This window comes from Apodemus sylvaticus, chromosome 4, assembly GCF_947179515.1.
Source record: "Apodemus sylvaticus chromosome 4, mApoSyl1.1, whole genome shotgun sequence".
Lineage (NCBI taxonomy): Eukaryota > Metazoa > Chordata > Mammalia > Rodentia > Muridae > Apodemus > Apodemus sylvaticus.
In genome coordinates this window covers 55785859-55806146 of record NC_067475.1, presented here as the reverse complement: position 1 = coordinate 55806146, position 20288 = coordinate 55785859, and the positions used below count along the sequence as shown (strand labels likewise).

At 40.4% G+C, this 20288-nt stretch overlaps 1 protein-coding gene across 6 annotated transcripts in view; it reads right to left on the bottom strand.

The window, feature by feature from the left end:
• Ahcyl1 (adenosylhomocysteinase like 1) overlaps positions 1–20288 on the bottom strand; it is a 32072-nt gene that overhangs the window by 3898 nt on the left and 7886 nt on the right. For 4 of the 6 annotated variants that reach the window (XM_052179482.1, XM_052179483.1, XM_052179485.1 and 1 more), the window contains exons 2-15: positions 10441–10552; positions 7750–7893; positions 6760–6860; positions 6203–6305; positions 4977–5071; positions 4078–4184; positions 3148–3264; positions 2839–2902; positions 2091–2179; positions 1655–1725; positions 1210–1304; positions 1029–1127; positions 610–678; positions 127–205 (exon numbers count right to left, since the gene is read on the bottom strand). In XM_052179482.1, the coding sequence (XP_052035442.1) occupies positions 127–205; positions 610–678; positions 1029–1127; positions 1210–1304; positions 1655–1725; positions 2091–2179; positions 2839–2902; positions 3148–3264; positions 4078–4184; positions 4977–5071; positions 6203–6305; positions 6760–6860; positions 7750–7893; positions 10441–10552 (1345 nt within the window). Of the gene's footprint in view, positions 1–126; positions 206–609; positions 679–1028; positions 1128–1209; positions 1305–1654; positions 1726–2090; positions 2180–2838; positions 2903–3147; positions 3265–4077; positions 4185–4976; positions 5072–6202; positions 6306–6759; positions 6861–7749; positions 7894–10440; positions 10553–14320; positions 14414–20288 lie in introns of those variants that run through there. The other 2 variants (XM_052179484.1, XM_052179487.1) reach the window with 2 other exon arrangements.

Here is a 20288-nt window from a genome sequence, read left to right as displayed (position 1 = left end):
CAGGGACTAGAAGAATAATCAGAACCCTGACTCTACAGTTAATGCTTTAGGAAAGTCATTTTATAAAACCAAATGGCAACCATTTATTGCCAACTAGGGTCAATGCAGGCTTCAGATCTCACTCACCCATTTTCTTAGGAAGCAAGTACACATCCTGTTTGTAGCGGCCCTCCGGTGCATTATAAAGTTCTATCAGTGCCAAAGCCTACGCAGGGACAGAGGGCAGGGGAACAAAGCATTTCTTAGAAAGGACATAAAATAAAACTAGATTTAAAAGCATTTCAGGATAAGCATGACAGTGACTGGTCATCTGAGTGCACCCAGGACTCTGCCCTGAGACAAAGGCTATATAACATAAGAAAAAGTGATGTTATGTTTACTTTCTAACAAAAGAACAAACTAAATATAACTAAGTTGGAACACTGTAATTTCAGCTGAGCAGCAATTCAGAGACACAATCACAAATACCTCTTCAAAGGAAAAATGTGAACTTCAACAACTTAGGACATGGAAGAGTTAAGAGTAGACAGTTCACTCATCAGAGCCCTGGTCTGGGTGTACCCATGCCTCCCATCTCCGTGGAGGAAAAGCAGGCATCTTGCCGCATACCTGTGTTGTAGCCGTGATGGAAAGAACAAAGGTAGGAACTGTGGAGCAGCTCAAATTGAGTAAACGACCCTGGGGAGAGAAAAGAGAGGATGAGCTGCTGCCTTTCTCAGGTTCTAATGGCACCAACATCGAGCAGACAGGGAGGACTTTACACCTCTCTGCACTCCACTCAAATCAGGACTGTAGGCTTTACCCTCGTTACCGATCAGTATGAAGGCTGAAATTGGCTAAGGGCTGGAAATAGAGGATGTACTTAGCAAAAGGAGGTTTTCTTGGTGTGCCTCTCTTTTAGGGGACACACAATTGGGAAAACATATCTTTATCCAAAGGCAGAATTCACCAGAACACAGAACTAGTATTTCCACTGCTTCCCGTTCCTCTGTGCATCTAGCACATGCCTGCAGTCAGCAGTGTGTTACCTCTGCTAGAAGCACGACCCGTTTGCCATCGGGCCAGATGACATGGTCCACCTGAGAACGTACGCGCTCCCATGTTAGCTCTGGAGTGCGGAGGCTGGTCTGGAAGGAAGAACAGACAGCTGGTTGTGGCTCTAGTGAAATAAATGCAAAGGAAGGCCTAGCTGCAGTGGAGAAACCTTACCACGTCGATTTCCGTGTTGGAATGGCCCATATTGCACACGATGCAACTATTTTTCATTCGGTCCAGGTGCTCCCGTGTCACTACATTCTTATTTCCTAAAAGGAGAGAAGAGTGGCTGAAGAGAGATGCTGGGCAGCAAGGATAGCAGCTGTTTCCAGCTGGCACCTGGAAGGTGATTGCTAACCTTTAAAGAGCTTGCTCACATTGTGCGGAAGATGTGAACAGAAAATGCTTGAGCTCAATTATTTGGTCTTAAGACCAAGTAATATGAAAAATCACCATGGTAAAAGTTCTGAGAACTCTAACACTGAGCACCGGTCTTCCCTTCTGTGTCAGTTCTGAGATTTAGCCTGAGAGTTAGCCCTGTTCTCTGTGCACCCCATCACTGACACTCACCTGAGCAGGTTATCAACATCCACCTGTCGGATGAAGGGCTGATACTCACCTGTGCAGGTTATCACGACATCCACCTGCCGGATGACTTCATTTAGCTTCACCACCCTGAACCCGTCCATGCTGGAAGAAAAGAAAGCAACACTATAAGCAAAGCAGTGTGCTGTGTCACACGCTGACAACATTCTGAAACGGCTACAAAATTAGACAACAAAACCCCTTCTGAAGTAAAAGCTAATGCTCCATCCCAGAAATGGCAAATAGCGAGCTCTAGTGAACTACAGACTGGCTTCTGCAGAGCCCCATGAGCCTGCACAGGAAGTGAAAACACCAAGAGGGCCCATGAATCCTTAGAGCGAAGGGAACAAGGCATCTTACTCTTTTCCTGGGAGATTTCTACAAAAACAATAAAGTGAATCAGCCACTAGCTCTCAGAAATACGAAGCATGGACATCAAACCTAACCGTGTTATCAGTACCCCACCTTACCAGGCCTGCAGAGCACAGATGGGATCGATTTCTGTGATGTAGACAATTGCTCCAAGGGCTTTGAGAGCAGCACAGCAGCCCTTTCCTACCTGCAGAATATAGGAAAGCCAAGTTGCCAGGTCTAAGAAGACATGCTCAGTGGGGCAGACAAGCTTTTGAGGAGGGAGGGATTAACTCTTTAAATCAGTCATCATCCAGTGAACACTCCAGCCCCAGCTGGAGCAGAAGCCCAACCTAGGCTGTAAACCTCAATTAGAGATAATTTAGCAGACAAGTCACAACAAGAGTTGGGGAGAGGGAAGCTTTGGGTAATAGTTATCATTATGAAAACAAGATCAAACAAGAACAACTGATTTACTCCATTAAAAACCTGGTAAAACTCACTTCCAATGTGGTCTACTCAATACCCAGCCCAAGAACTTCAGTGGACTACTGCTGAAGATAATGAAACTTCCTAGGACCTAGTCCAGTTTAAAGATATCCAACTATAATGTCACTATTCACTTGAATTTTATTTCATAAAAGGTTATAAGTGGGAGGCAGTAATGCTGACATCAGTCAATAAGATAAACTGGTAAAATATGAAAAGTCAGTAACTCTGCCTTTAATTCATGAATATGGAAAGGACTTTTGCCACTATTTTCAAGCACAACATCGAAAAACATTCACCAGTGTTTCTAGGTTGTCTCCATTCCATGTGTCTCTAAAGCCCTTCTAAGAAGACACAGACGTGGGACCAACTATTTACCTCGCCATAGCCACACACCACCACCTGTTTCCCACCAAACATCACATCTGTGGTCCTCTTCAGGCTGTGGAAACAGACAGGGCTCTTCTCAAACATCATTTACAACTCAGTCCCTTTGTACAAAATTCAAGTGTAGGGCAGTGCCCAGGAGAAATTCAATTGAAAGCTGGCTGAGATTAGTGTGAAATGGGCTCCTTTAATAACACGTAAAAGAGGGACTACAAGGGCAAGCGATAGGTATCAGACTAATACGTCAAACAAATAATACCATTAGTCCCTGCGAATCTGAATGCATACATTTCAACATACCCATCCAAAATGGATTCTCGGCAGCAGTACAAGTTATCAAACTTCTGTTTGGTAACAGAATCATTGACATTCATGGCTGGAACACAGAGCTTCCCAGCTTTGGAGAGCTGATACAGCCTAGAAGGGAGAAGAAGCCACAAAACAAACACACAACTAGTTAGTGATAAACAATAAACAGCAAGTGTGCTGCTGTCTCTTCAAGGTCCATGCTGCCCTCCTTAGTCTTACTTATGCCCACACGTTCTTTGGAAACATGACTATTTTCTCGTTACCTTTCCTCAACTCATTTCCTTCTATTTTACCCTTTAATTTTGGATGAAAAAAAATTCAGTTAAGTAATTCACTCTCTTCCACAAAGGGAACATTCTAACCTTAGGGCAGCATCGTTCTGACTTTAAATATTCATGTCTACTTCAGTCAACAAAGATGACAGTAGTGCTGATGTGGTTACAGTGTCTGTGAGAGCAATCACGTACACTGAGCCCCGTAGAGCAATATTCCTAGATACCATTTAGTTATTTTCCCTAAGCCAAGAGTATACCTCCAGTTTTACTTTTTGTTGCATCACCTGTAGTTTTTCAATAGACTTTCCCCTCCATTTTTAAAACATAAAAATTATAATACAACATTGAGCACAAGTTTTCCAAAACACACTCCTCCCTATACCCTTACCCCCAAACAACTGTTAACTAATTACTCAGTGGAGCAAATGGGAGAGATAAAAGCATGTGAATTAGAACTTGAAAAAAATTCCTTCAAAATTCCTTCTATGGTCACTTTGATTTTGCAAAAGTAAAAACTCAGTTTTATCTAACGAAGACACTCCCACTTGGTTATTTTAAGTCTGAAATACAGCCCTAAAGTCTAGGAGAGACCAGAAGAATCTGATGAGGCAAGGACACAAGGGGCAGCTACTCCAGAGTCTGTTACCTGTGAACACCAGTCACGCTCTCTTCCACAATGCCTCGGATCTTCTTAAACACGTTTGGATACTTCTTATAAACCCAGTGGGTTAAGTCTCCCCCATCATCCAGGATCTACAGAACAGCCAGAAGACTTCTATGGGCATGCAGGCTGCTAGAGCTACGGGGACTTTGAGCCCATGGTCTACACTATCGAGAGAGCCCTGGATATGTTGAAAGAGCACTTCTTAACGCTCTGTAGTATTAATAGTTTTAGACATTGGAAATATAGTTACATCTGTTGACGTAAAATGGTTAAAAGAATCCCTAAATGACTTCTAGGCTACAGTAGAAAGCTCTTTTTTGAGACTGGATTTTGCTATGTTGCTCAGGCTAGTCTAATATTCCTGAGCTCAAGGATTCCTCCTGCTTCAGCCTCTCAAATGCTGGGCTTACAGGCATGCGCCATGCCCTGCTACAGTGAGTGTGTGTTACAAATCATGGGCTCATTTTCAGTCTAGTTGAAATATATGGCTCCTTCGAAGACAAGGGGAGCAGTGGAGCAGGAAGGAAAGAAATAAGGCTCCTCCTCCAAAGAGGGACCACGCCACTCCCTTCTGTTTATTCACTGTTTGAAAATGTGTCCATCTCAGCTTACCCTTTCCCCACTTTTCTATCACTTCTCAGAGCTTGCTTTCTTTCTTTTCTTTTCTTTCCATCCTTCCTTTCTTTCTTATTGATGCTGGAGATTGAACCAGGGCCTTGTGCATCTTAGATCCATACCAAGCAGATATTGTGTTATCAACACTTTAGCAATATAGCCAGTAATAAGACCAATCATACAAAAATATATTTAGGGAGCCATGCTTTAAGGGAGAAAAGGAAATAAATCCATAGTGTACAGTATGGATGGACATGAATGATTACCATGTTAGCCTGCCACCCGTCCATGTTGACACAGCGGTCAATGCACCACCAGAAATCATCTTCCGATTCGCCCTTCCAAGCAAACACTGCAACTCCTATGGAGACAGAAATCAATCTGCTGATGTTGCTTCTGATGTGCACATCAGTACCAGCTCCTGAGATCCATACGAAGAATGAAGGGAAAGAAGCAATACTACAGAGGGAACACTTAGAGTAAAAGTCAAAATCGTACTTTTTAGTTCAGAAATTACTTTAGTTAAGAAATTAAGAGATTTCTGTTTTAAAAATATCTTGGAGTCATAAAGTATTACTTTCTTTAGGCCAATTTTACTTTGCCCTGCATCTTAAGGCAGCAAGGTGAGGTATGCCAAACAAAGCTGCTAGAGCACTGCACATCAGCAGATGCCTCAGGATACATTAAATATGCAATCTAGGAAAATGAAGGAGTAAAGTCATGTGCTCATATGAATGAATGATGTGGCCACTTTTCAGTGATATGATAAATTACTTCTGAAAATGCAATGTTTTGGTTATAAAAAATGTGTACATACTAAGATTTGGTTTACCAATGTGATGTATAAAGAGAAGCTTGTCAAATCTTCATTTTTTTTTTAAAAAAAATTTCTTAAATCTTCTACAATAAATAGTTATTAGAAAAGAATTAAACAAAGTCTATTCTGTAACTTTTTCCAGATCCTAGAAGGTGGAAGGTCATCCTCAGACCAACTTCAAGGCAATATACTTTTGAACATTTTGACAATAAAAATTATTTTATTTTTAATTAAAACTTATAGCACATATATTTTAGTGTACTACAAAATACCAAATAATCCATTAACCATCAATATAAAAGACACTTCTTACAGTGTTTTCTCGAAACTGGAAGACTTTTGGGGAGAAGAGACCTGCTGAGCTCACATTTACATTTTTCCTTTACCCATTTAACATTATAATTGAGTATTTCCTTAGGTGTTTGTTTGTTTCTAAGTATACTTTGGTTTTGGTATAAAGTTCTTCCTGTTCTCTTCATCCTTGTCATGATAGTGGGGATCAAATTCACTGTTGCGATGCACGCCAGGGAAATATTCCACCATTAAGCTTTATATTCAGGCTCTGTTGTTTTAAGACTGCCCAAATTTATAGTCCCCAGATATACAAGGCATACTGACAATTTTGCTGGGTTGTACCTAATTACTTGAGGCAAAGCTGGTAAGAAGGGGACTTACCGGCCTCAGCCAGTGCTGCGGCTACCTCATTCTGAGTTGAATAGATGTTGCAGGCAGACCAGCGGCACTGAGCCCCCAGGGCACAGAGTGTCTCAATCAACACCTATGGATGTACAGAAAGATGGGTAAGGAAAGGTAGGCTGCCCAGGAGCAGGGGACAAATGCCAGCCAGAGGACAGTGTCTGTAACATCAGAGCTGACCCCGCACTGGACAAGTAGACAAAGGGACAGCTGTGTGGCACAGTCACTTATCCATGGCTGAAAGACACGTTCCTAAAAGTCTTCAAACATTTCTACCACAATCAGTTTACATCTTCCTAAGTCAGCTAGGTAGGAAGAAAAGGCATGTTTGTTCATTTGTCTGTCTGTCTATATTTTTCTGTGAAGTCCTGGCTGTACTTGAACTCACTCTGTAGATCAGGATGGCCTCCAACTCACCAACATCTGTCTGCTTCATTGCCACCACTGCCTGGGATGGCATATTTATTTTTAATAAAAAAAAAAGTTTTTTTTCCCCGTATATCAGAAGTCCCTCTATTTTCTTCCAACAAACTCACCGCTGTCTGGGCCGTGATGTGTGTACAGCCCACTATTTTAGCACCAGCCAAAGGCTTCTCTCCCTGAGCACGTTTCCTGAGTGAAATCAGAGCAGACATGTCTGTGGAAGAACAGAGGATCTGAGCCAGGTCCACACTACCAACACCATTCGCTCCTGCCCAGCCACAAGCAGCGTTAGGTCTACTGACCCATGGTGAAATGGGGTAGAAAATGCCAAACATATTTCCCTGATGACTAGAGGTTTCACCAGTAGAGTAACTGGAGGTTATGATGTAAGCACAATTGGCAGGTCTTGCTTCTGCTTTATATATACAAAGGTATGAGCAGAAAATGAATTAAACTTTCAAAACTGACCAAAGTGGACAGAATTCCGTGTCTTTATCAGTCCAGGAGGAATGATTTTGAACTTAGTGGAAGACCTTTCTATTTGTCTATTATCTTACCTGAGCCTGTCAAGCTCAGAGTTGGAAACATACCTTCAACAAGAAAAAAACAAAACCCCCCCAAAAGACAGAAGAAAGAGCAGAGATCACTGGAGTAATGTAGAGGAAGAAAGAAACTAAGATGCAGTTGGCTGTCAGTCTGTTCCAGCTGAGGGTGTGTAGGACTTAATGAGACTCCAGGCTACCATAACCTTAGGTTAGAAACCTGTCACATCAGCTGCTTCGGGGAAATCTGGGTCTCTGGTATTGGCAGCTAGAAAAATATCCCACACAAGTAACCACTATGCTATGATTCAACACTTGCTGACTATGCACTGTAGACCTGTGAGTATGGTGTCATGATGAGAACAGAAACCACTCTGTAATTACATACACTGGGAATAGGAAAAAAGAAAGAAAACATACGCAAGAATCCTAAGGCTCAAAGTCCATATAGAGAGAAGTGTTTATCCAAAGTGTGAGGAACTCTTTTCCAGGACACTTGAATTGTCCAGGTCTCGATAAGCAGTGAGGGGGCTTCCAGCCTCCGCTCACTCCCTCCTTTACCTTGCTCTGCAATCTCAATCTCCCGGCGTCCAAACTCTGCCTGCTTGATGTTCTTCACACAGAAGTTGCTGCTGCCCTTCGAGTTGGTTTGCTGTTTCTCTCGGGGGGAAACCTCATCATCAGAGCTATCTGTATAGGATGCAGCTAGAGACAGCAAAGAAACAGGGAGAGAAAAACCTCATTGGCCCAAACTCCACTGAGTGCAGTCCCCAGGGGACTGTTATTTAAGTGAAGCGAACACTTTTAATTGCAGGTCCCTTTTACGTCATCAGTTCTGCTCCTCTAGGCCCTAATGGCTGGTGTGAATGAAACTGTATCTTAGCACCACAGCTCTTTCACTCACCCTATGATACTTCGCCAGCAGTGTGTGTGTGACAGAGAAGCATAGAGCCTAATCCTGCACCACCTGTGGTGATCCCCGGTACAGTTACTTGGCTCCTTTGGACTGTAACCAGACTCTACAAGAATGATAAGGAATGCCATTTCCATAGATCACTGGTTTCCATAGATCAACTTACACATCTATCAGGATGATCTGCTTGTTAAAGTACAGACAGCTAGGTTCCCGGCCAATTTTAGCATTTGGCAGTCTTGGGAGGTATTTAAGGTGACATTTCCAACAAGTTCCCAGGACTGCTTCTGAGAACCACTAATATAGATAAAAGCAATCCCTATGGGACTTTATACAAGGTTGTGCTCAAGGAATGCAGAAAAGGGCAGAAAATAAACAGATCTTTCTCACAGCTATGGGAAAAAAAAATCTATCAAGAAGATAGATTTTAATCTGAGATTAAAAACTTCACATATAATTTAAATCCATCCTTCAGATGGATCTGCAGTAGGATCTACAGTCATGTATTCCTTTTCAGTCTCTTTCCTCTCTGAACTGATGTTTCCCTGGTCACTGCATGAAGGCTCTCTTAGCATCTCACACAGGTATGTCCTCCCAAACGACGGAAGTGCAGTCCACACACGCACTGGGAAAGGTTTCTTCTTCACTCTACCCACTCAGCTCCAGTCTAGGCTTTACACACTCTAATGGTTTCTGTAAGGTGACCATCACAACCTCTGAGAACTTCACTTCCTCCATCTCTGTTTTCTTCCCAGAACTCAATCTTCCCACATAAAATCCCCGTCTGTTTACTAAGTGCTCTGCTCATTTCACACTAATTTAGTTGTCACTTCAGGTATCATTTCATTTTTGTTAGACATCCTATTTCGGATTGTTTCTTGCACACTTCAGCCCCACAAAATCTATATAACCACTTATCTCAATTTACCCTGCATCCCTACATTTGATCTTGTTTGTTTATCCTGCATATATTGGTTGGGTTATCAGCGCCACAGGGAAGAAATACAATTTTCTTTGATAATTTTTTTTACATTCCTTAAACCTTACAACCGGCCTTTGAAGTTTAATAAAACAATGCAAACAATACTGGTAAGAAACAATGAAGGGCTTTTCATACAAATCCTCATTAACATTAACAGCAATCTTTGTTGTAACTATTTCTTTTGTTGAATGATGAAGGAGTTGTAGTAGATGTGTCTAAATGTTTTCTTCAGTTCCTTCTCTATGATTCAGAAGCTTATGTGAACGTATGTCTGTGCATACGGAAGTCAGAGGTCAGCCTCAGTTAGTTCATCTCAGGTGCAACAGGGGGTCCATCATTGGGAACTGGAGCTCACTGATTAGGCTAGGACAGGCAGGCTAGCCAGTCAATCTAGAAATCTGTTTGTCTTCTCAGTACTGGGATTACAAGAATGTATCACCCCACCCACCTCTTTTTTTCTTTTTATTATTATTTTAATTTTTTATTGGATATTTTCTTACATTTCAAATGTTTTCCCCTTTCCAGCTCTCTCCTTCAGAAACCCCCTATCCTAACCCCTCCCCCACTCAGTCCTGTCTTCCCGCCCTGGCATTCCCCTACACTGGGGCATAGACCCCCTCAGGCTCAAGGGTGATGTCCACCAAGGCCATCCTCCGCCACATGCGGCCAGTGCCATGGGTCCTCCATGTGTGCTCTTTGGTTGCCCACCCTGCTTTCTATGTGGACTGAACTCAGGTCCTTATGCTTGCAGAGTAAGTACTTTACTGAGTCACCTCAGCCCCTGAACAGCTTATCAATTATTTCCTAATGCCTTCTCTGTGGCTGAGATAGGTACAATTTAACTAGAACAAAGACTTGACTTACTACAGATGGCTAAGACAGGAGGGTAGGAAAACAGCTGGAGTCACATTACAATACTTTGTATCTTCCCATTCCAGAAATTAACAGGGAAAGACATGTTAACATAAAGGGTAATCTTGTAAATAAAAGGAGACAAAAATACAAATTTTATTGTCATAATTCAAGCTGTCTTAGCAACAGAAAGAAAAACATGGGTGGAAGTGTATGTTTTATACAAATAACTTATGTTTAAAAGTACATTTCTTTTTAAATGCCAGTTCTGAAAGCAAAAATATCACTGATTTCTCCCCCCTTGCAAATGTAGATATGGGAACTTCTCAGGACCACTAACTAGGCAATGGTCACAGACCACAGAGAAAACAGCCTGGGAAAGAATATCGCAACAAAAGCATCCTCAGCTACAAGTCTTGCTGGGGATGATTTTCACATTCTAAGTTATTAGTGAAGAGCACCAGTGAATAAGACAGGACAGAGGGGACATGAAAGTCGCACCTACCTGAACTGTAGCTGTCTGTGGAGGATTGTGAGATGGAGCGAGACAAAGATCTCCGGCCAGTCTTAGTAGGGAATTTGGTGAACTCTTGCATGTCATCAGCAAACTGGATTTGCTACAAGAGAAAGGTAAAAAGCTGAAGACTTACTACAAGGGAATTGTATGGCTCTTATTTATCATGTGTATGTGCATGTACCAAGGTACACAAGCCAGAGGGCAAACTGTGGGAAGTCTGTTCTCTCTGTTCACCATGTAAGTCCTGGCGATAGAACTGAAGCTGACAGCAGTGGAGGCAGGCATCTTCACCCTCAAGACCATCTTGCTATATCAAAACATTTCAAATTCCAAGGCCATACACCAACTTCCTAAAATTCAGCATTACCACGTGGTTCTTTTTTACTATGGCAGTAACTGTCATTTGAAGGGTGGGAAAGAGGTTGCTTTCTGAACTCTTTGAAAACCACTGTCTTGGGCTGAGAGGTGGCTCTGCAGTTAAGAGCATTGACTGCTCTCCCAGAGGTCCTAAGTTCAATTCCCAGCAACCACATGGTGGCTCACAACCATCTGAAATGTGGTCTGATGTCCTCTTCTGGTGTGTCTAAAGACAGAGACAGTGTACTCAAATAAATAAAATAAATCTTAAAAAAAAAAAAAAAACAACAAAAAAACCCCAAACCTATGGTCTCTTTCCAGTTATTTCAGGAAGACCTAGGCTGGAGAGCAAAGACGGTAATTCTGAAAGGCCATTTATTTTAATAACTATCCAATTTTAATAAATTTTCTTCATCTTATTAGGTTTCTCTCTTCCCTTTTATCTAACTTTTATACACTAACACTAAACTCTTTATCCTTTCACCCCGTTCTATCAGAAAACAGATATATTCTCATAATCTGGTTTTGTATTCTCTTCAAGAATACATTCTTGTAGCATACCCTTCTTCTGAATTTGGCTGTGGCTTTGCTTTTGAACAGGATGTCTAGCAATGGCAAAACACAATACTGCCCAGCTATGCCATCTGCAGTTCATAAAACCAATGTAGTATCCCTAGGGTTTTGTAGCAACAGTAAAAATTTAAAATATCAGAGTGTACAAATGAAAGAGAAGTTTTAAAACATACACCAAATTCTCCACTAATTAAATTCTAGCTAATCAGGATGAATCTAAAAGAAGAAAATAATGACAAGTTTTAAAGGTCTTTGTAGGTAGAATAAATTAGAACTAGGTATTTGCAGAACATATATTTTTAATGACAAGGTCTTTTAAAAGACCTAGGCTAGCTCAGAACTCACAATTCTCTGTATCAGTCCATTAGCTCAAGTGTTAGGGCTATACTGTATGTGTCACTATATCTATGCGATAGAATACTTGGACCACTGGCTTTAATAAATTGAAAATAGTTTGCAATCAGTATTATTTATAAACAAAGTAATGCGTGAAATATGGAATTATATGGCTTAAACCAGTGGTTCTGAACCTTCCAACTTTTTGACCCTATAATATAGTTCCTCATTTGTGGTGACCCTCAATCATGAAATTATGTTCTTTACATAAGTAATTTTGGAGACAGAAGTTTGATAAAAGGGTCTCAACACACAGGTTGAGAATCACTGACTTAAACCTTTCCTCTTGAACTCTCACATGAATTCTGATGACCTCTTTCTACAAAATTTGAGATAAACTCCACATTCCTGAAAAAGAAGTGTATAAATTGAGAAGCCGGGATTCAGATTCAGAACTCTGTGAAGGTTCCTATGGAGAAACTAATTAAATTATGCTGTTAGCAAATAGTATCTATGAAACTGTATACTATCATAGGTGAAAAAGTTTTTCTGCATAATGCAAATGGACCAGTCATCAACACTTTCAAGCTAGGGAGAGTAAACCAGGAACTGGGGCAATAGTTCAGTGGTTAAAAGTACTGGATGCTTTTCCAGAGGACCTGGGTTTTATCCCCAGCACCCACATGGCAGCTCACAACTGTCTATAACTCCAGCCCAAGATGACCTGACTCCCTTCTCTGGCCTTTGAAGGTACTGAACTCATGTGTGTACATACATGCAGATAGGTAAACCATTTGTATACACAAAATGATAATTTTTAAAAGTAAACTCTACACTAGCTACAGCTGCACAGTCTTCCTCTTCCAGCACATACATCCTCTGTTGTGGCAGCACTGCAGTGTAAGAACCAAGCTTTGGTTTGTAGCTTTGGCATAGGCAGACAGTATGAACAAATGAAAAACAGAACTGGTAGGACTTTACAGTCATAAAGTAGCAAACAAGGGGACACTGACTTCTATTCTGAACTTCCTATCTAGCATGGTTCCCACTAAGAAGGAATGCTGAGGACAGAATCAAATAGCAGGCCAGAGATAGAAATCTGGGTATTAAAACTCATCTTGCTTCACCATTTAACTGTGGAAGTTTTTTTTTCCAGGTAACTCTGACACAGAAAGGGAAAGCTTGTTTTATTAAGTCTGAAAACAGACACTGAAGGCATAAAGAAGAACGCCAGAGCAAGTCAGGGCCTCACACATGCAGGAAGGCATTTAATAAACGCCTGCAGCATAGGTGAGGCTTTAAAGCTCCTTTCTCGTACAATATTGTCAAGCTTCAAAGATAAGTGACAATCACAACTCAAGCCAAGCCACAAATATCATTTTAGAATATGATTAACAAATATCATCATGAAGCCCAAGATTTTTTTTTACTTAAAATGTTAAAACTTTAAGTACTTCAAATGCATAGCTGCTTTTCCAAAAGAAAAACAAACAAAAAACTAAATCCTTCTAAAAAGGATTTCCAATTACATGTTCACTACTTCTTTAGAAGGCGAGATGAAAATCAAGGAGAGATGAGCAAAGCAATGAATCTCAACCTAATATGCAGTTACTTTGGCAGTGAAAAAAGTATAGTGAGGAGCCCCAGTGGCTCTTAGCAGCTTCCTCCACCGGCTTCCTGCTGTGCAGATGGGCAGCCTGCGCAAGTGCTCCCTTCTCCTGGCTGTTAGATTCCCTCTCCTCTCCCTTCCTCTTCTTTTTTTCTCAAAAGGTTCTGGGCATGATTCCAGATACCACCTACGTTGTGGTGAGGTGGGGGAAGGAATCTCACTAACACTTGGAGATTTTTGTATGAAAAACAGAGAAGCAGTTGTAGCAAGCTAGAAATATCTCTTCAGCAACCAGAGATTAATAGATATAATCTCTCCTTGTATTAATAAAGCTTATCAGCAGTCTAAAGCTTAGCAAACTCTTTCCCATCTAAAAATAGTAGGCTATGGCAAGTAGCTTACTACTACGTGCAGTGCTCCTAATACCCCATCTCTCAAATAATGGATCTCGTCCACATCTGCAGTAGGCAGTGTTAACTTAAGAAATGGCACAGTGGATGGCAGTCTGTAAAGTGGTCCAGCAGCACACAGATGCATGATACCCTTGTCTTCTCTGATAGCCTGAACTACAAGCTGCAGAGACCTGTCTCACAGCAGCTGCTACAGAATGCTGTGGCTCTGCCAGTTTCCTCCAGGGGTCTAACTCTACAGGTTCTTTCCAGCTAGCAGCTGTTTCTCCCTTGGTGGAAAGAATCTTTGCATGCTGTTCACCTTTATGCTGTAAATAAGGATACTGCTGCCAAAACCAACTTCTGGTTTCACTAGAAACCAGATCTAATAGCAGCTTTCTGTTTGGGTTAAACTCAGTGTAGTTAAGTGGAAAAATATGGTCATTTGAATAAAAGAAAACCCAAAGACAATTGCAACAGCATGGTTTGCATTACTTCTTATTGTCATGATTTCCTCCAACCATTATGTTTTCACTGGGGTGCTTTAGCATAAGGTAGTAAGTACAGGGAAGAAAGAAGGAAACAGACAAAATATCCAAAGTACCATTCAGCTCCACTAACAGCATATCTGAGGAAGGATAGGCTACATCAACCATTCTCCAACGAGCACATCCGAACAGATGTCTTCTTGCTGCATCTGAAGACCAACATAGTACTTATCAGTAGAGTGTGCTTTTAAAGTACAACTTATGATGGCTGGACTGACTTCTCTGTAACTCTGAGGCTCACTACCCAAAGTTGAGTTTACGTTTGAAAAATGTATGGTCTACCCACTTAGAAGTAACTAGCTCAGCTGCCTTCCCTCCTTTCCATACCTAATTCAAATTTTCCTTTTCTCTCTATCCAATTAGAGGAAATTAAAAGCTACCAGAACACTACTATGACCCTATGAATAAGTGACAATGATCAGGACAATATACAACTTTTGTGCATTACATTCTTTTAGTCAACGTATTCCCTTGGTACTAAGTACTTCATCCTGTGAAGTACTTAGTGCCAAGTACTACATATAAGGAACTACACAAGAACTAAGGCTCTTTAAAGTGTGTATGTACTTCAGCTCTCCATGTAATAGTAACAGATGGCTTTGCTGTGAACTTCCACCATTCCTCTAGGAACACAATGGCTACTATAACACACACAAACACGGAAGTCTATTTGTTGTATCTTTAAAATCTAATGAAATTTCAAGCCAGTTTAAGGTACTATTTTAAAGCAGCTTTTCAAATAGTTGAGTAGGTATGATGACTTGTGCCTATGCCTTATCCAGATATTGTTTAATATGAGTCCTCCGAAAAATCAGAGGTTAGGCCAGACATCTTATTAACTTTGTTATTTTGCATACCTATCTAACAGTTTTTAATTTCCTCAGGAAGGTTTTCTCCTAAGGGTGAAGAACTAGACTCAAAGGTAAACAGCAAGTACTAGGAAAACAAATCATTAAGAAAGCACACCTTAGACATGCATGGAAGGACCAAGCTTTCTAACTACTGAGATTATCTGAGGGCCCAGTGTCTCTCTTTTTGTTTTAAGGCATTAAAAAAAAAAAAAAAATCTGTCCCATTGCCTTCTGTGCAAACTAGAAAATTTAAAAAGGACAATTTCTAATATATATATATATTAAAACACCGTCTAAGGTTCCTGTATCTTTTCTAAATCCCTGTTCCATACATCTTCTAGCTAATTATTCCTTTTAAGACTCTACTCTAGCCACTACCTTCTCAGAGAATAGAAAAGAGGCTGCAACAGTCAGCCCCCTCTCCAATATAACATCTTTTTCGATTCTTAGCAGAGATCAGTCTGATTCCCATTTTAAATGTACCCCCCCCAAAAAACCAATAAACACCAATATTGTGAAACAAGAAAAAACAAAGTCTACTATCTTTTACTTCAATTAGATAAAAATAGTTTCCTAAAGGAGAAATGGAGACGGCTCAGTAGTTAAGAACACTGGGTACTCTTCCAGAGGTCCTGAGTTCAATTCCTAGCACCCATACAGTGATTCATAACCATCTGTAATGGAATCTGATTCCCTTTTCTGGTGTTCATGAAAACAGAACACTCATATACATAAAATAAATAAATAACATAAATAAATAAAAGGGGGGGGGTCTTTTCTTTCCAACTACTTGACCTCAAACATACATTGGAGAGTATGAATTGAAAAAGGATCATTTTTGAGCTATTGAGCCAAACCAAGCACCTTTAGCCTCTTTCATTTCCTGGTACAGAAATGTTTTCTGAGACACAGTTTTTGGCTGTTCCATCTTCCTTCTGTCTCAAGTTTCTCAAGTTCTCAGTCTCCCCATATGGGGCCTGAGTTTCCAGGAGGGAGTGGGTGGGCAGGCTGACTAATCACAACACACATATCCTTCCTCCACTGTACCCTTTTGTATGTCACCAATAATACATACTACTAGAATCCAATTCCACAGACAAAGTATGCCTTTCAAAATGAGACTCAATGCAATACTACTCCAGCACCACTGCTAGAGCTTTTATTTCTCCAAACTTAGCATATTTAACACAGAAAAAAACTTCAAAAAAACAGTATAATAAATATGTATATACTCTTGATTTAGAATGAACCTTACATGACAATTCTAATAAACTCTTTGGAATTCATCAGAGACTAAAGAATTAAGATACTCTCCTACCAAATCTCAATGGCATTATAAAATTTAGGAATAATAAGCTGGGTATAGAGGTGCATGTCTTTAATATGGCACTTGGGAGGCAGAGGCAGGTGAATCTCTGTGGGTTTGGGGGCCAGCCTGGTCTACATAGTGAGTTCCAGAAGAGCCAGAGCTATATAGTGAGACCCTGTCTCAAAACGAACAAGCAGGCAAACAAATGAATAGTAATTTTGCCTATTTAAAAAGATTTCACTTTTTTTTTTACTACTATGACTGATACACACAGAAGCAGAGCATGCACAGATATCAGAGAGCCATATTAGAGAGCTGGATTTTGTTGTTCTTGTTTGTTTTTCTCCTTCCCCTTATGTGAGTTCGGGACAGCGAGGCTCATAGGCACAGGGAGCAGTGACTAACACTGTTGTTTCAAGCCAAGTGGAAGGTGAGGACCGACTGCCGTGGGACCTGTGACCTCCACATTCTGTACCACAGAATACACAAACATAAACAAAAGTAAGGAGAGTTCCTTCAAACTCTTGTTGTCCTTACACATTTCAGGAAGGACATACAGTCCAAGTATTGTTTACTGGAAGCCTGCACAACCAATCTGATACATTAGCTTAGAGTTCCTGTGCTAGTTAAACTCACTTGTCTTTCTAAAGATTTCTAACAGCTCATGTTTCCCTGTCTATGAACTCTTACCTTGACATGTAAATAAACAGGGCTCATACAAGTATCGCTGTTCCCAGAGGATCACTCCATTTTCAGTGTTTCTGCATGTTTTTGTGTTGCCTTTCTTCCAGCATGTTTACATTCTCATTTTCCTTCTCTTGCTATTTCAAAAGATATTAAGCTAAAATATTCTGCATATTATATCCCACATTGAAAGTCACTTTGTTTAGATTCATAGAGTGTGTATTAAAATCAGGTCAGAAGACAGTTATGGCAGCACAAACCTGTGATCCTAGCTGAGGCAGGAGGATCACAAGTTCCAGGCTAGCCTGAGAAACACCAAGCTAGCTTACTATATTCACCTTTCTCTCTATGCCAATGACATGCTAAATGGCACCTTTAAGTTAAACTGGCATATCCTACTGCAAGCTAGGTGGAGATGCTCGTTTTAAAAGAGGGAACCTTGTCAATTGCTTACAAATAGGCCTATCACACAAATGTCTATGGGAAGAAAATTTAACAGGATAGCAAACAAATAGTGGATAGATCTAAAAAGATGCCCACTTGGTTCTCAGGTATCATTGGGTAATGTCGTAACCTAACAAGAAGAAGGTAATATTTAAAAGCAAATTTTTCTTCCTTGGCCAGCTGGTACAGCTTATGTGAGACTTAAAAACCAATTACATTTTAAATTCATGCATTGTTCAGTGAGTAAATGAATCATGCTGAGTCAGCTGAGCATTTGGGAAGGCTAGACTATGTCTAACTGGAGATGAAAAATAAGAGTCTGCCAACTAGTGTTTAAATGGCAAAACTATAAGCAGCTACCAATATGTGGCTGTCAAGTCAATGAGAACTGATGTTTTGAGTCCTGGGCTAACCAGATAGGACCTTTTATTTATTTATTTTTTTTAAAGTTGTCATCCATTAGCTGCTTCTCATAAGCTTATAGGCTCAAGCTGTCAAAACATAATAAAATAAACCTGACTTTGAGGAGCCCAGGTTAACTAGTTAACTAGTAACTATGGAGCAACCGCAATTATTTCCAAAGGAGCCAATGGGACCTTTGACAATGTATCCTATTGCTGGGTTACATGTTTTCAATTTGAAAGGATAAAGTGAAACACACCTACTGATCAGCTTCATCTGATTTTAATTTTTATATTTCAAGTTTACATAGAAAACTTATTATGAAACTACTACTTTATGTAGCTTGTAAGAAGCAAGGAAGCCAAGAAGGGACATGTTACATCAGAGGTGTAATATGCCACCCACCTTCCTTCCGACCAGCATATGCAAGTTTGGGTTTTCCTGAGCCCTGCCTTCTATTGTTTTCTAATCAGTGGTGTGTACAGGAGCACAAAGATCAAGTTTTCTTGCTAATACTGCACTGCAAATCATAATAAACATTAAATTTTGCTTAAGAAGAGCTATTTTCTCAACAAGTAACACTACAAGGATATCCGTAATCTAAGCAATTTTTAATTTTTAAAAATCTCCTGATATACAAAGAACAACCCTCACAACACAGGGAGTACTAGATTAGAATTTTTACTTAAAGTTGATGAGAAAAGAAGTTTAAAAGCAACATGTACTAGTACATTAAACAATTAAATCATTAATATCAGGCTGGCGAAATGGCTCAGTGGGAAATGGTGAATGCTACCAAGTCTGACAGAGCAGAGTTCAATCCTGGGACAAATACGGTAGAGAGAACCAACTCCTGAAAGCCGTCCTGACTTCTGCATGCACACCTACCCACATACATACAAAGAAATAAAATTTAATAAGCAATAAGATTCTAAATACCCAGATTTCCTTGACTTTTATATTGTCTGTCTCAAATTAATGACTTTTGGTTTACAAAACAATTTGTTATTTTCAAAAACTAATATTATCTAAGGGCTGCACGCCCACAGATACAAAAACAAGATGGGGTAGCACTTCAGGTTACATGATTTGTTTAAGGCAACTTGACACTGAAATGAGAAAGAGCAAAAACTCAAAACAAAAATCCCAAACAAGCCACAAGCTCAGTAGCATTTCTTCTTTTAGAACTAGTTGGGGAAAGCAGTCCCCTGTTGTTTCAAGGGACAGTCCACTCAACCACCTCAGGTTGTGGTGCCCTCCAACCATAAAATTATTTTCATTGCTACATTATAACTGTAATTTTGCTACTGTTAAAAATCTTAATGCAAACATCTGATATGCAGGATGGTCTTAGGTGACCCCTATAAAAGGGTTGTTGGACCCACAAGTTGAGAACTGCTTCTCCAGGGGGCGTACTTTTTAGAAAGTTGCTAGGACGAACTTTCAGCAACACTGTGGCTAGCTAGCAGTGTGCTGAACTTTTCACAAAAGATAACTGAGGAAATGGTTCTGTTAGCTGGCTTGATCACAGTCATCTCTTGACTGTGTATAAATAGCACAGTACAACAATGTACCCTTCGAGTACATTTAATTTTGCCCATTATATTAAAGAGCTGAAAAAAATTAATGAAGAAAAATAAAAACTGGAGTATTAGGTTACAGACTGAATAAAACTGTAAAATAGATTTTAAAAGTCCCAGGAAGTGAGGTTTAAAGTTCCTTTGATCATTTAAAAATATTTATATTTATTTTTCTGTGTCTGAACAGATGTGGGCCTTGGATCCCTTGGAGCCAGAGTCACTGGCATCTGTGAGCTGCCTGACTCAGGCACTGGGAATGAGACTCCAGTCCTCTGGAAAAGCAGGGAATGAATGCTCATAACTGCTGAGCCACCACTCCAGCCAGTAAGTAAAGCTAACTGTATATGATTATATCCCCTCAGTTTTAATGCATCACTAGGCAAACCATGAAATATCCTTATGCTAACAACAGGCTCCTGGTTTTCCCACAAGAAAGCAGTTAGAACTGGAACCAGGTAGAGCCTCCTAGCTTCTCTGGGGAGGGATGGGGTTCTATTAATGGGACCTAAGTCTCTACACAAAGTTAGCTTGGAATACTCTTAAAATACCCCTTATTTGGCAGTCTTTCAGTATGGGCATGGAAAGTTCTCAAAACCTTAAATAATAATCCTCTAAGAATGTCCTTCAAGTAAAGGAACATTTGGGCTGTGGTGATCCTGAGGCCAGCTTAGGATCCAGCCTCAGCTGGACACATCCGCCTACTGAGTTCTTCAGTATCACCCTTGCTCCTGTAGCACTCACCCTGAGGGGAGCC